The 14789-nt window shown below is 38.9% G+C and overlaps 2 protein-coding genes across 3 annotated transcripts; both read left to right on the top strand.

The window, feature by feature from the left end:
* Window positions 1-33: 33 nt before the first annotated feature.
* On the top strand, window positions 34-6966 carry tafazzin (tafazzin, phospholipid-lysophospholipid transacylase). Of its 2 annotated transcripts, none has more exons than XM_034087614.1 (11): window positions 34-83; window positions 1713-1861; window positions 2078-2206; window positions 2291-2336; window positions 2425-2510; window positions 2691-2771; window positions 2875-2916; window positions 3456-3518; window positions 3949-4001; window positions 4088-4165; window positions 5054-6966. In XM_034087614.1, exons 2-11 carry the CDS (start codon window positions 1753-1755, stop codon window positions 5153-5155), a joined length of 789 nt encoding a protein of 262 aa, XP_033943505.1. In that variant the 5' UTR covers window positions 34-83; window positions 1713-1752; the 3' UTR covers window positions 5156-6966. The 2 variants fall into 2 exon arrangements, with proteins under 2 accessions (XP_033943505.1, XP_033943506.1); XM_034087615.1 differs by having other exon boundaries at window positions 43-88.
* An 867-nt stretch (window positions 6967-7833) lies between these two features.
* Window positions 7834-14368, top strand: atp6ap1a (ATPase H+ transporting accessory protein 1a). The gene is made up of 11 exons (XM_034087413.2): window positions 7834-7989; window positions 8804-8930; window positions 9205-9279; window positions 9430-9623; window positions 10109-10149; window positions 10369-10454; window positions 10535-10684; window positions 11841-11998; window positions 12121-12171; window positions 12312-12549; window positions 12702-14368. The coding sequence occupies exons 1-11, from the start codon at window positions 7859-7861 to the stop codon at window positions 12909-12911; spliced, it is 1461 nt and encodes a 486-aa protein (XP_033943304.1). The 5' UTR covers window positions 7834-7858; the 3' UTR covers window positions 12912-14368.
* Window positions 14369-14789: the final 421 nt, after the last annotated feature.

Consider the following 14789-nt stretch of genomic DNA (forward strand, 5'->3'; position numbering starts at 1 on the left):
AATAAACTACAACACCCACAAGTCATTGCGTGACTTTCAGTTCCGGGGTCGCTCACCACTAGCCTGCTGTCAGCAGGAGTAAGGTGAGGTAAATCTTTGAACTTGTGGTGTTTAATCTATGTCCCAAGTTATTCAGGTATTAAAATACGTTTGATAAAGGGTCGTAGTGTGACACGCTACGTTTTATGTGTATTTAAAAGCGTAACGCGCCGTTATTTTTAGTTGTTAAATCATAATGGTGTCAGAGTCATGAATTAAAATGCAAATATCTTTGTAAACATGTTGAGTGGTTCTGTCAGTACAGCTCTCGTGAAGCTAAAACAACAAATGACACTTTGATCTACCAGTTTATTAATGTATTTTATGTATTAACATGTGCCTCGGAGATGTATGATTCGGTTAAACTAGCAGCTAGCTCGCAGGCTAACATCAGCTGGGTGATGTAAGGTTAAATGCCTCGGTATAGTTTGACTTTAGCTTCAGGTAACAGTACTCCCCGTCAAGTGCAATAACTCTAAACACTGTACTTAAAAATATTTGTGCTCTACTTTAGTATTTTCTTTTGACGCTTTTATTAACTTTACCCCACTACATGTCAGAGGAAAATACCGTATTTACTCCATCCAATAAGAAATATGTAATCCTTAAAACCTTATTACAGATAAAACGTGGATCACACGCTAGGCGACCAAAACAACACCTGAGCTCCACATTTACCATTGGTAATGTTCTGCTATCATTTAACAAACATTCTAAAGTGAGACAAGGAACTTGCAGTACAAACTTAAAATCAAAAATGGCCCATAAACTGAATGTTTACAGAAATGTTTTTGGAAGCAAATCAGTAATCAGAGATACAATAGTATATAAAGGGAGAGATTAGTGTCCTTGAGAAACTGAAACATAAATTGCTCCCAGTCGGTGTATGCATTGGAAATATGTTTGTTTTGACAAAAATGTCTGTCAAATGAATTTAATAGGCTATAATGTAGCCGACTCATAAAACAACTTGAAAATGACAGTATTCACGCAACACAGTAAAGTTTTTCGAGTGGCCTGTGTTCGTCGTCCATAACATACGCCTGCCCATACCATAACCCCACCACCACCATGGGCCACTCGATTCACAACATTAACCCTAACCCTCACACCAGATACTGCCTGGTTTTTGGACCCCCCCAATAAAGGAAAAATGCACGTTTCAGAGTGGCCTTTTATTGTGGCCATTCTAAGGCACACTTGTGCAATAATCATGCTGTCTAATCAGCATCTTGATATGCCACACCTGTGAGGTTGGATGGATTATCTCGTCAAAGGATAAATGCTCACTATCACAGATTTTTTCAGATTTGTGAACAATATTTGAGAGAAATGGTTATTTTGTGAATATAGAAAATGTTTTAGATCTTTGAGTTCATCTCATGAAAAATGGGAGCAAAAACAAAAGTGTTGCGTTTATATTTTTGTTCAGTGTATGTATTATGTCCTATCACTAGATCTCTATGCAAACATCAGGGTTATTCTTAGAGACTTGCAAAAAAAAAGCTCCTACCTGAAACGTAAAGAAAATCAAACCTTTTCTTCAGGCTGATCACATGTCAAATGAAGTCGTATCCCTTCATCAAAATGTTAAAAATAGACAAAAAAAACAATTTAAACCTGCTTTAGTTACCCCTCTAGCTGACTCTCATTGTGTTGGGTGTTTTATCCAGGTTAATGTGTAAGTGGATGTAGTGTCTGCGGAGCGCTGAGATGCCCCTGGAGGTCAGATGGCCGTTTCCACATTGCCCTCCTCTGGCATGGAGGATGTCCAGCTCACTGGTTATGGGGATGGTGGGCTCCTATTCCTACTTCTGGACCAGTAAGTTGGAGTATATACACAGCACATACCAGTGGTGCAATTGTTCCTCTCATGTCCAATTTTAAACCAAGTTTCTCCGCATGTATTGATTTCAAATATTTCTTGGGAGGGAGTGTTTATAAAGTGTGGTAAAAGTACAGGATCTGAATATATCTTTCACATCTGCTGTATACTCAAAAGAATATGCTCACAAGTTTTCTCCCTCCTAATCTTCAGAGTACATGAACTACTTGACGGTGCACAACCATGAGGTTTTGTTGGACCTGGTGGACCAGAGGCCCTCTGACACACCCCTCATCACTGTGTCCAACCACCAGTCCTGTATGGATGACCCGCACATCTGGGGTAAGAAACAGATGCACAAAGTGATATCAAACACTTCGACACAGTAACATCAGAAACAGGAAAATAATCACGTGTTTGTGACAGGTGTACTAAAGCTCAGACAGCTGTGGAACTTCAATAAGATGCGATGGTGAGTTTTTATCATTTCCACACCTCATTCACTTTTCATTTTGGTTTTATGTTTTGTACATTGTGTAATTATTTCTCTGTAACTATAGGACTCCAGCAGCATCTGACATCTGTTTCACTAAAGAGCTGCACTCAAGATTCTTCAGCCGCGGAAAGTGTGTTCCTGTCTGCAGAGGTGAGTCTTTTAGCATTATTAGGACAATAAAAAACAGCAGTATCACATAATGTGTTCATGTTGTTGGCCATGGATTTCCTTTTCTTTTAGGGGGTAGAAGATTTGTTAAGTTGTGGTATTGGACATGAAAATGTAGTATGTACTGTGTAGTTAATGGTTGCATTATGATTTTTTTTGTAGGTGACGGTGTTTACCAGAAAGGCATGGATTTTATTGTGGAAAGGCTGAACAGAGGAGAATGGGTTCACATCTTTCCAGAAGGTATTTTAACGTTCCTTCTCACATCTCACTCACTTACTTACTTATTTTTTGGCTTTTTGATTTATTATACATTTTGTTGAAATCCTTTCTTGTTTTTCCTCAGGCAAAATCAACATGACAGAAGAATGTATACGGTTAAAATGGGGTGAGTGCAGTGCATGTTTCTCCGTTGCTCGTTTCCGAAGTCAGCTGTAAACTTCTGAGAGAACACTTGTAAATTAATTGAGCAAAGCCAATTCAGACCACTTCCCATTTATTAACATTTAAATCCTCTGTTCAGGTTTTCTAATTGTCAAATGGTTTGTGTTTATATTTTTACGACGTCATTACCCCCCCCCAAAAAAAAGTAGTTTAACAAAATCTTGAATTAAGTGAATCATCCGGTTACATACATTTTTATTAAATCAGCTGTTCCCTATTTTATCTTCAACTTTTCAGAAATACCACCTTTACAGGATGACATTCAACAGGATGAATAAACATGGGAAAAAGAGCTGTGCAGCATTCAAACGTTGGTTTTTAGTTGTGTGTAGACATTTAGAATCACGCTTCAGACTCTTCGGTACAGTGTAATACTGCATACAGTGTAAGCACATGTACGTTTAACATTTGTGAAAATAAACAGAGCCAAATCAGTTAGTGTGAAAGGGATTGTGGTTCATAAATGTCTGCTTTGTGTTTTAGGTGTGGGACGGCTAATAGCAGAGTGCTCCCTTAATCCGGTTATCCTGCCACTCTGGCATGTGGGTGAGTAACAGCACTGCAGCACAAACAGATGCGGAGGTCAAAGACAAATGTAGAAACATGTAGAAATAAACTCATCTGATATATCTTCCTCCTCTGCGACATGGATCTCCATTGTTGTCCAAGATTACTTTATTACCATGAATACACTGTTTTTTATTTGGACCTCCAAACAGTGTGCTGCTTTTATAAATGTTCCCTAATGCACCAAATTTGGATTTAGTACCCGCTGAAAATATTGTTGATTTAAATATTTCCATCAGTTTTTTTGGCATTCAAGAAAAATCCAATATACCCAGCCTTATTCTTTTAAAAACGGGTAAATATACAAACATTGCAAAGTAATATAAAGTAACAACAACAGAAGTCCGAAATCAGCAGATAGAACTTCATATAGAAACCAATTATTTGTCCTTCTGTGTTTTTGTCTCAGGTTTGAGTGACGTTCTGCCAAACGAGAAGCCCTATGTTCCTCGGACTGGCAAGGTAAGAACACTTAGAGCTAATCAGCAATATTTAAAAACTTTTAGTTTATCATGTTAGTATAGTTGTAACTGTTGGTTTGATTTCAGAGAATCACAATCCTGGTGGGGAAACCGTTCAGTCTGAAAGACCTTGTTGAATCACTCCGTGACGAAAACAAGAGCCAGGTGAGGACAGACCATATTACACATTTACACACTACTAATACATGCTACTACTAACTAGTGCCTCTAATGGTACAATCCAATTATTACACTAATGATGTAACTATATTTCATATGCTACAAAGCAATAAATGGCAGATCAAATGTCAAAACCATTTTATATTTAAATGCAACTAACTGCTTGTTGGAGTGGATCAAGGCTACAGCTATTATTTGATGTTTTATGTAAAGCTGAAACACTCGGATGATGAAATGTAGCTATTGTGATAATCATTAAATCATTAAAGGACATTTTTAATAAAAAAAGGACTGTGGATTTGTTGTAGGGCAGGGGTGTCAAACTCAAGGCCCGGGGGCCGAATCCGGCCCGCAACTTCATTTAATGTGGCCCACAAGAGCTTGCAAAGAATATAATATGTTTATTATATGGTTACATGGCGATTTACAGAAGCATGTTGCGCATACATGTAGCAAAATGCTTCTCAAATTTGACTTTCTCTCAGAATTTTCCTTTTTCTCTTCAAAATATGCCTCTTTTTAATTTTGCCTTTTTTTCCAGAATGTGCTTTTCTTTTTAAATCATGTTGTGACATTCTCACTGAAGAGACTTGCAATTATTTGCCCTAGACTTCTGCTTTCAGACCTAGTTCATTATGAAGTTATTACCCTCTCCGATAACAATCCCATGCAGAGGCAATAATGTAATATAATGCATTATTATATATATATTAAATATTTATATATGTATTTTTTATATAGTCTTAATGTTACAACCGGCCCTTTGGAGTGCAACCATAATGCGAATGTGGCCTGTGATGAAATTGAGTTTGACACCCCTGTTTTAGGGTACGGGAAACCGAAAGAATAATTTACTTTTAATTTTCCTTTCAGATGGAAATGAGGAAGACCTTGACTGATTTGATCCAGGAGGAGTTTCTAAGCCTGAAAGCTCAGGCCGAGGCCCTCCATGGGCAGATACAGACCCAGCCCTGAGTCCCTGCTGTCCCTCCTGCTACATGATGATCCTCTACCCTAAACTGAGGGTAACACCTTCTCTCCTGGAAGTCCATCCACACATTTTCCGCTCCTTCCTTTTTCTCTACTGGATCACACGCGTTCACTCCCAATGATCACACTTTTCTTTGCATTTTGGGCAACGTTTTGGAAAAACTTCCAATTCATGTTGGTGCAACAAAGACTTGTTTGTAAATGTTTAAAAGCAGACATCGGTGTTTTTTTTTTTATATATAGCAAAATGCATAATTAGCTTGCTGCAATAGGCTCTGATCCACTATCATCCTAAAACAGGGTGATCCGTTTAGAATAGATTTGATAATTGAGTTACTTGAATTCATACCTATCAAAGCTGTGACCTTAAAGCAGACGTTCACTGAATTGGTTATAGGAGTAAAAGATGTTGAATGTTTGCGGCTTCATTTGGGCATGTAGTACCTTTTAGAGTTATGTAATTGCTAGTCATTCTAATTGCTCACATGTGTTTTCAGTTCCCACCAGTACCATAATCATTGGATGATTGTACAATTCAGGATTACAATACAGGACGTAGTGTGTCCTTGAGATGCAAACAAATGATAGAGCAGACTGGAGTCACTGAAAATGATTATAACTTTAAGGTTCGGGTCTTGAATATCTAAATCTAAATTCAGTCCCCTGTGGATACTGGTGATAACAGCAAGTGTAATACTACAGCAAACACTTGTTTAGCAGCTACTTTCTATACGAATGACAACAAAAGACAAGCAGGTGAAACCGTTTACAGCGCAGCCAAATGAACTCAGGTTGTTTTGATGAAGAAATCAGCCTTATTACATCGCACTTTGAGTAACGGGCGTCTGATTTCACAGCACATGTATATTTCAACATAACAGCAGGACAGAGTAAAGCAGTTGGACTTCGCAGCCTTTTGCTATCCACACTTACAGTTGTTTCTTTTGGTGGCATAATAATGGCATTACATTAAAAGCTTTTCTGTGTTGTGCCACCGGAATACTTTTAAATGAAAGCATCAGCAGTAACTTAATCCTGCTCTGATACAGCTAAAGGAGCGGGAGCAGGGAAGTGGCTTATATCAATGATAAAAGTAAAACGTTTTTGAAAGTAAAAGTGTTTTAGTTGAAAAATCCAATCTACACATTGAGTGTAGTTTATTGGCGCTTTTTACACGCAAGAATTTAAAAAAGTTGTTCTCAACATTAGCAGAATCTATCCATATTGGTGTTGTCTGGCGTCAGGGTTGAATCAACCTGTTTGCCCACAAAACTGGTGTTTGTTTAAACTCTATTTATTAGTATGCAGTGTGATGTAGATTTATAAATCTTAATCTAATGAAGACTTTGAATCAGCACTGTTCTGCATGGTTAATATTTACAGCTTAAGCATGCAGAGGAAATAATTGAAAAGGTAATCTGATGATAGTAGATTAATTTGCTTCTATTATGTCCATGCCACCTTGGGTCGACTGTGAAGTTATAATGTTCATAATATCCCTATGACTCTCTTAGTCCTTAAGTGTACATTTAAATTAAGTTTGCAAATATTTTATTTTAGTAATGTAGATACTTTCTTTTCCAGATGAATTTCTTTAGATCCATTCAACCTGTGAATGCTACATCATAACAGATGTATATACCTTCTTTTATCACAGAGATCAATCACTTTTATAAGGGAGGATCAGCCACGGCGTAGTGATCTGTGGTTACTATCAAATGCATCGCCTTACTGTGATTGCCATTATTTCCTACTGTATGTGAATGCCAATAAATATTCAACTTTTCTAAATTTGATTTGTGTGTTGAGAAACCTTAACACCCACCTCCGAATCCAAACCGCACATAATGAAAACATGTCATCATGTCATATTGAAATATATTACATTAATAGTAAAGCACTGCATCATGTTTTATAAGATCCTTGTATGATTTGAACGTACAATCTTAATTTGAAGAGTAAAAATAACAATATTCCACATTCATTATTGATGCATTTATATATCACAGATGTGTTATTAATAATATGAATCTGAAAGTATAAAGTAGCAAACAATACTAAAGAAAAGTACAAGTATTTTAAAGTTGTAAAGTATTTGTCGTACTTTTGTTGTACCACTATTGGATAACATCAGGTTTAGCGTTATCATCAGTATATCCTTAAATTACCAAAAGGAAAAATATGCTAAATAAGTATGCACAATTTCCCATTTAAGAATAATGTACGTTATATAATGAAGTTATAATAGTTTACGCATTAATGTGTAAACATAACTGATGTAACATATCTTTTTTTAATACCTCCATAAACTTCTAGGCACAAACTTAATTTATGAGACGTAAGTGGCCTATTAGTGATCAAAATCTGCAAGTTAACTGAAGCTGTCAAAAAATGTTATGAAAGAATAAAGTAGGATAACATTAAAAGTGCCTATACATTTTGCCTTAATTAATAATTGCACAAAGTTACTTTTTCAGCACTGGATGCAGCTGATTTAGACACTGCTCATATACGGTATTATGTTTTAAATAAAAAAGAAATACTGCAGAGTGCAGACCTCCCCCTACATGTATTGCAGTATTGATGCTGCAGAGAGCGTCTTTTTCGTCACGTGACCTCACGCGACGTCACGTTTTGTGGACATCCTAGGACGTCACGTTACCTGCTGCTGTCAGGGTGATCGTAAAGATGGCGACGAAAGAGACACCGCAGCTCCGCAGCATCTCTGCGTGTTTGGCTGTTTTTCTTGGTATATTGAACATATTAAATACGGGAAATTGCGATGAGCAGGTGCCGCTTATTATGTGGACAAGTGAGGGGTGAGTAATATTGAGTTTCATTCGTTTTTTTCGTCTCACAGAGGCGGTTGAATGGGCTAACGGGCTTTGACGCTCTTATTCCCGTTTAGCTAACGGTTAGCTGAATGTCAGTTGGGATGAACGTTAAACTATCATCGACGATTATCTGCTATAATATTTAGTAAGATGCAGACTATACAGTGTTGCAAAGGCGTTTTAAATAATTAAAATATAATAGCGTAACATGGGATTTTCCTACAATCCTTATTATGAAAGGCAGGTGCCATATCACCTGTCATCCTGCAAGCTGTTTCCGTATTGTCATAGAGATAAGCAGTGTTATTAGTAATACGCATTTTGTTGCAGTGGATTCATTTAAAAGCATTCCTTTGAATGCATCCACATTTGGATAACCTACACATTTAAATGTATATTTAACCTCAATATATCTGTATACATACATTCACCTGATCAGGGTTTAAGTCATGGTATTTTTGTTATTTTATTCATACTGTAAATACATCTCAATATCTGTGTGCGTATTCTCATGTGCGCTACCTGTGTTTTTCTTCTATTCTGTTGCTGCTATAACACCTGATTTTCCCTAAGGTGATCAATAAAGGTCCATTTTATCTTATGACATGAGCCTTTTTTGATTTAGGACAGAATATATATTCATAAAACTGAAGTAATAGTATACCTGCATACCCATACTTTTAAGATGTTAAAGGCATCTCCGTACATATTATTTAAGGCTTTTACATTATAGTATGGGTAAATATACCTTTTATGTTCTGAATACTAACTTCTTTCACCGCTGCTTTGAATCCTCCAGGGTCTCCGTACCGAGTCAGTCTCCCCCTACAGCAGGGCACATCGTGGGGCAGCAGCAGCTGGCCTCCTACCTGGAGAAATCTCTGAGTGTGGGCCCAAGAAATGTTGTGCTGTTCCTTCAGGATAAGGTACACACACACTTTTAAAATGCCTAATCTGTAATAATGATATTATTCAAATCCGTCCAGTAACATTGACATTATATAGGATAAAGAGACAAAAGATGCTTTTTTATTATTGGTTTGCTAATTGTATATGGTATTGTCCCATTTGTCAACCCACAAAAGAACAACAGGATAAGAGTTAATATAGACCCCCCCATGTGTCTGTCTAACTTCACAGAGAAACATGGAGATAAGTATAATTGATTGATTTGCTTGTTACTCTTTGTTTCCATCCCAGATGAGCATAGAGGACTTCACTATGTATGGAGGGGCTTTTGGAAACAAGCAAGACAGTGTTTTCCCGAACCTGGAGGTATGATGATGATATTGAGAGCGTAAATCAGTGTAATGTTTTCAAATGTTATCTTTTTCACCCTCATTCTCTACTCCTATTACCTAAATCAAACAGACCATGAACAGTAGACTCACTGACAGATGTTTTGTTTGTCATCGTGTGCCATAGGGGGCTCTGAGGTCCTCGTCCTCCCCTCTGGTGTTACCTGCTGTGTCTTGGCCTGCCTCCAATGCAGTGATTGGCCAGCTGCAGGACCAATTGGACACCTCTCCTCTGTACATGGATCCTGAGACACTGAGTCAGCTGAGACTCAACGCCTCCTCGCCCGCCCTGCTGGTGTTCAGGCTGCCGTACGGCTTCGGGTAGGTACACCGCTCCACCTGAAGGGAATGTAGAGGGGGCTTTTAGTCTCACATTGTTGAAAAACATGGAGGTGTTGTAAGAACATTGGCGCCAGTATTGAAGTGCTGCTGTCATTTTTTTAAACCAGCAGATGTCACTGTTGTAATTCATTTGATGCCCTGAAGCTTCATGCTTTTCCTTGGCTTCAAAAATAGAAAAAAAGCTTCACAAAGATTTCCCACATGTGTGATATCGACTGGATACAAACCCCTGAGTATTAGTGATGATAAAATCACTGCACAAGGCGTTTTGAGTGCAGCTGCAAGCATCAGATTGAGAGGTAGAAGCTGAAGAACACCTTGACATGCAGAGAGAAACGCTAATGGACGTTTGGGCTTTATTTATTAATTTATCTAAATGTAGTTGTGCTAATCATTTCCCTTACTTCTTTCCACTTTCTCTTCATACATATATCTCTTTGTTGCTCGCTCTGTTTCTCTCGCAGGGCTGATCTGATGTCGGCCAAAGATATTCTCAGTGGAAACGGTGAGTCTGTCTGACCCAGTACAGAAACGAGAAAGAGAGTTACATACATCATTATGCATTAACGTGAACATTTAAAAGTAACAGTAAAAGCATTAAAGCAATGCAAATAACTTTAATAACCTGTAACTTGTTTTTAAATTGAAATACATTCAGTATTTCTTTGCATGTGATGACTTGGTGGGTAATGCCAAGCCAATAGATGAACTGGGTGTTTTTCAGATGAGATGATTGGCCAGGTGTTGAGCACCATGAAGACCCAGTCTGTCCCGTACACAGCCATCTACACAGCCCTGCAGCCCTCCAGGGTGAGTCTATGTTCTATGTGTTTAAATATCTCTGTCTTTCTGCTGCAGTTTATTCACGTCTTCTTTCTATCTTTTGACAGGAGGCTGCGTCTCTCTCCATGGAAGCGGGCGTTGGCGGAGGGCGCTCTCTCCTGCAGGCGCGAGGTGGATGGCGCGAGAGGGAGAGAGAAAAGGAGAGGCTGCGCAAGATCAAGGAGAAGGAAGGGATCTACGGTCCAGTGGAGTTTAAGGTGGAGTGGCGCAGTTTTTTCTTTCTAGTGCATTTGAATTCCAACTTGGCGTTCTTGTTTAGCCATAAAAGCACCCTACTTTACTTTGACCAACAAATGCCAAGAAAAACAGCAGTGAATGTGTCAACACCGGATATTTCTTCTCCCTCTGTGTCCTAGAGCTGCACTGGTTGACATGATCCTTCATTACTATGAACACCGGACACACACATCCTCATGCCACAATTCTCCCTAGAGCACCAAATCAGAATCAGAATACCTTTATTAGTCCCACGGGGGGGACATGTGCGTAGTTACAGCAGGAACAAGAGCCACAGACAGCTTAATGTTACATATGTTAAATATGTGACATGCATTTAAAAAAAGTACTAAGTTATGATATAATAAAAAATTACATAATTAAAAAAAAATACACATCCTGTAACAGTTCTTAGGATTTAGCAGCCAGGTATATATTACACAGTTATTAACGGCATCTATATATATTGCACATATAGCACATATTGCACATAGTTGTTTGGTATTTAACAGCAGCAAGTTACATAATTTACAAAATACACACCTTGTAACAGTTCTAAGGATTTAGCAGCCAGGTATATATTACACAGTTATTAACGGCATTTATCCGTATATTGCACATATTGCACATAGTTTGTTGGGGGGGGTCAACTAGGGGCTGTGCTGGTTGTATAGTCTGACCGCTGCAGGAAGGAAAGACCTGCGGTATCTCTCCGTGAGACAGCGGGGGTGCAGCAGCCTGCGGATGTGGATTATTCCGCAGCAGGAAATTGGTCCCAACAAATTCAATATTTCATCTGATTTTATTTGATAATAAACTATAGAGACCAGCTATTTTAGGACATATTTAAAAATGATTCTATACTAATTGTGATTTTTATAAATGTTTCTGTCTTCAGTGTTAATAGGCTGTTTAGATATCGCAAGACACACTAAAATATTTTTGGTTTTGGTCTTTTCATTGGAATTGTCAACAATAAAAACAATTTTTTTACGCAAATCCACGTTTAGTTTGAAATGAGCCGTTGCGACTTCCGACTGATTCCGATAGAGCGGGTCACATACGCATTAATGCCAGCTTTACACTCCAATTACTTTAATGAACCTGCCCTCTGCTTCTTTGTCCCTCTTTCCACAGGAGGGGGATGACACTTGTATCATGCTGTGGGCCACAGGCCTGTCAGTGAGCATCCTTCGGAGCGGGCGCTGGGAAGAGCACGACCTCACCCCCTCCACCTTTGGAGAGGGAGTCAGCCCAAAACTCGGCGGCTCAACCTGCAACAAATCCAAAGCGAGGTAGTTCATACCGTTAGTTCATGCTGGGATCGTATTTCGCTGAAAACAAAAGTCATCTTATCTCCTCATTCATCATAATGTATTTGAAATAGTCTTTAATTTCCTCTTTGGGCTCTTTGCAGATTGGTTCTTAATTATGAGAGAGTTCTGGGCCACAGCAGCTTCAAACTCATGTAAGTACGACCAAATATGTGACATGACACTTGCAAATATACATTGTATTGTTGAGAATAAATTATAAGCCTTCAACATTCTCCTTGAGTTATCCCAATGGGTGACCTTCAATGCCCCATCTCTGTGCGTGTGCATCCAGCTTTGCTATGAGCCAGCGTCACTACAAGGTGTCCGCGCGCCGCTGGTTCACATTAGACGCCGTGGAGCTGGAGTACGACGGCACCAAAGCCACATTTAACGGGAGCAGACATGTTTACGCCCCGGCTGAGTACTCGTACCGCTGCGGCTCCGTCACCAACTTCCGCTGGCCCGTGCTCATCCCACGCACATCTAAAGATCCAGCCAATCAGTGGAGGGTCTCTTTTGCAGACTTTCAGGTAAGATATAGTTGTTTTTTCTTTATAATTGATTTGTCTGTTGCCCGGTAGGCCCACTAATATTGTTTTTGTGGACACACCGAGGGATTGAACTATGGTTAACTCAATTTGTTTCCCTGCCCTCACCCATTATTTCCTCTCTCCCTGCACAGATCCAGGGCTTCAACGTGACTGGAAGTGACTTCTCGTACGCCAGTGACTGCGCAGGCTTCTTCTCTCCGGGGATCTGGATGGGTCTGATAACCAGCCTCCTCATGCTGCTGGTGCTCACCTACGGCCTCCACATGATCATGCAGCTCCACACTATGGACCGCTTTGATGACCCCAAGGGCCCGGCTATCTCCGTGCCCCTCACAGAGTAACAACCCTGTTTCTTCTCCCTCCATCTCTCCTCCTTTCTCTCATTGCAATGCTTCCACTCCGACCCGATACATTCCACTCCCTGTTCATCTGTGGTTGGGCCTTATACAGACTAGTGTTGTTGTCAGAGTAAGGGTTTAGTCATCACTGCATATGTATACTTTAAAATGTGCATCCTGATACTGAAGAATCATATTTTCAGGTAGCCCCAGTTTGTGTGCTTTAACAATAATTAAAACTGTTCTTAAAGGTGGGGTAGGTAAGTTTGAGAAACCGGCTCGAGATACACTTTTTGTTATATTCCATGGAATGCTCTTAACGTCCCGATAGCAATGAATATCTGAAGTGCTTTGACAAAAAATCCATAAAAAAGTAATCTGGGGAAGCCGTGGTACTGTAAAAAGCACGACCAATCATTTTAGCCGGCCTGTCAGCCTTCCATCTGGGCACAAACTGATCTCCTGCCCTCATTGGTCATGTGCGCGGTTGTGTGTGTTGGAGGAGGGGCTCTGTAAGGAAGTGGCAGATTTGTTCCGGCTGTGTATTTTCAAATTGTAGCGCACTCGAGCTGGTTTCTCCAAAATTACCTTCCCCACCTTTTAAGGTATTTCTAAAAATCTGAAATATTTGTCTGGTGCAAGGACAGATTGTTCAGTCCTTTCCTAAGTTGCAACTTCGGTTACTAACTCAAACAAAGATGGCAGGTGGAAATGATGCACCTTTCTACAAAAAGAGGCAATAATCAACATTTCTAAATAACAACGCATCAACAAAATTGTAAAAGGAAACCCTTAAAGATCTCTTATTGTGCAACAAACAGATTGGTTGTTATCCAGATAGAAAAACATTCCGAATAATGGGATGTATTTTTTTTTCCAAAGTAATGTGAATCCTTAAGAGATACAAACTGGAGCTATCGTTTTCAGGTGGGGCAATGTTCCACTAAAGGGATATAATTGTAGATACAGGGGCAAAAATAAATTATGAAATGCTATTTATTGGTGAAATGTGTGTGTGTGTGTGTGTTTACAATTGCGCTTGTGTCTGTTTGTAAGTGAAATGAAGGATTACCCGTTCTGTATGGATGATAGATAAATGATATTTAACTCCAGTATTCAAAGAGCAAAGGGACCATTCAGATCATCTCTGAGGTAAGGAAATGCAAAACATGAAATGGACTTCTTCAGTTACAGCATTAAAATGAAGACATTTCCAGTTGTTAGTGAGTAATATTCATGGTTGTCTTATCCAATCATGAACTTAAGTTACTTAACTGTGTTAAAACACAATTAACATAAACATTATATGTATTTCAAGTCAAGCTTTCCACAACTGATGTGCACTGAAATACGCTCGATGTGAATTGAATTTGTTTGTTAATTTATTTTGATGATTTGTCGTGAATATCAATGAATGTCGTGCTGCTGCTGTGGACCCAATAAACCATCTGTGGAATGAAGGTGTTATATTTATTCAAAGCTGCACTCTGATTTTGATACCTCTATTTCCCTTTGTTTATTTATAAGTTTGGCAAAATATAGATGTTTGTCTGACCACTATGTTGCTTCCCCCGAGCCAGGACATCACACATACTTGTAGTTTATATAATGATTTTTTTTATTGCACTTTATACTATATAATGACTACTGTGACTGTGTTACAGTGATGCTATACAGGGTGTCCGCGTGGTCTTAAAAAGTATTAAAAGTTCATAAATCAATTTAGCGAAAATTAAGGCTATTAAAAAGTATGAAACGGCATTTTCCAAGGTATTACATTTTGCAGCTTGTTTTCAATAAGTATATAAATTGTCCAAAGAGGTTGTATTCTACAGTTTGCCTGAATGTAATCATTGCGTAGGTGTGTAGTGTGATTCTGTG

This window comes from Pseudochaenichthys georgianus, chromosome 7 (assembly GCF_902827115.2).
Source record: "Pseudochaenichthys georgianus chromosome 7, fPseGeo1.2, whole genome shotgun sequence".
NCBI classification, from domain to species: Eukaryota; Metazoa; Chordata; class Actinopteri; order Perciformes; family Channichthyidae; genus Pseudochaenichthys; species Pseudochaenichthys georgianus.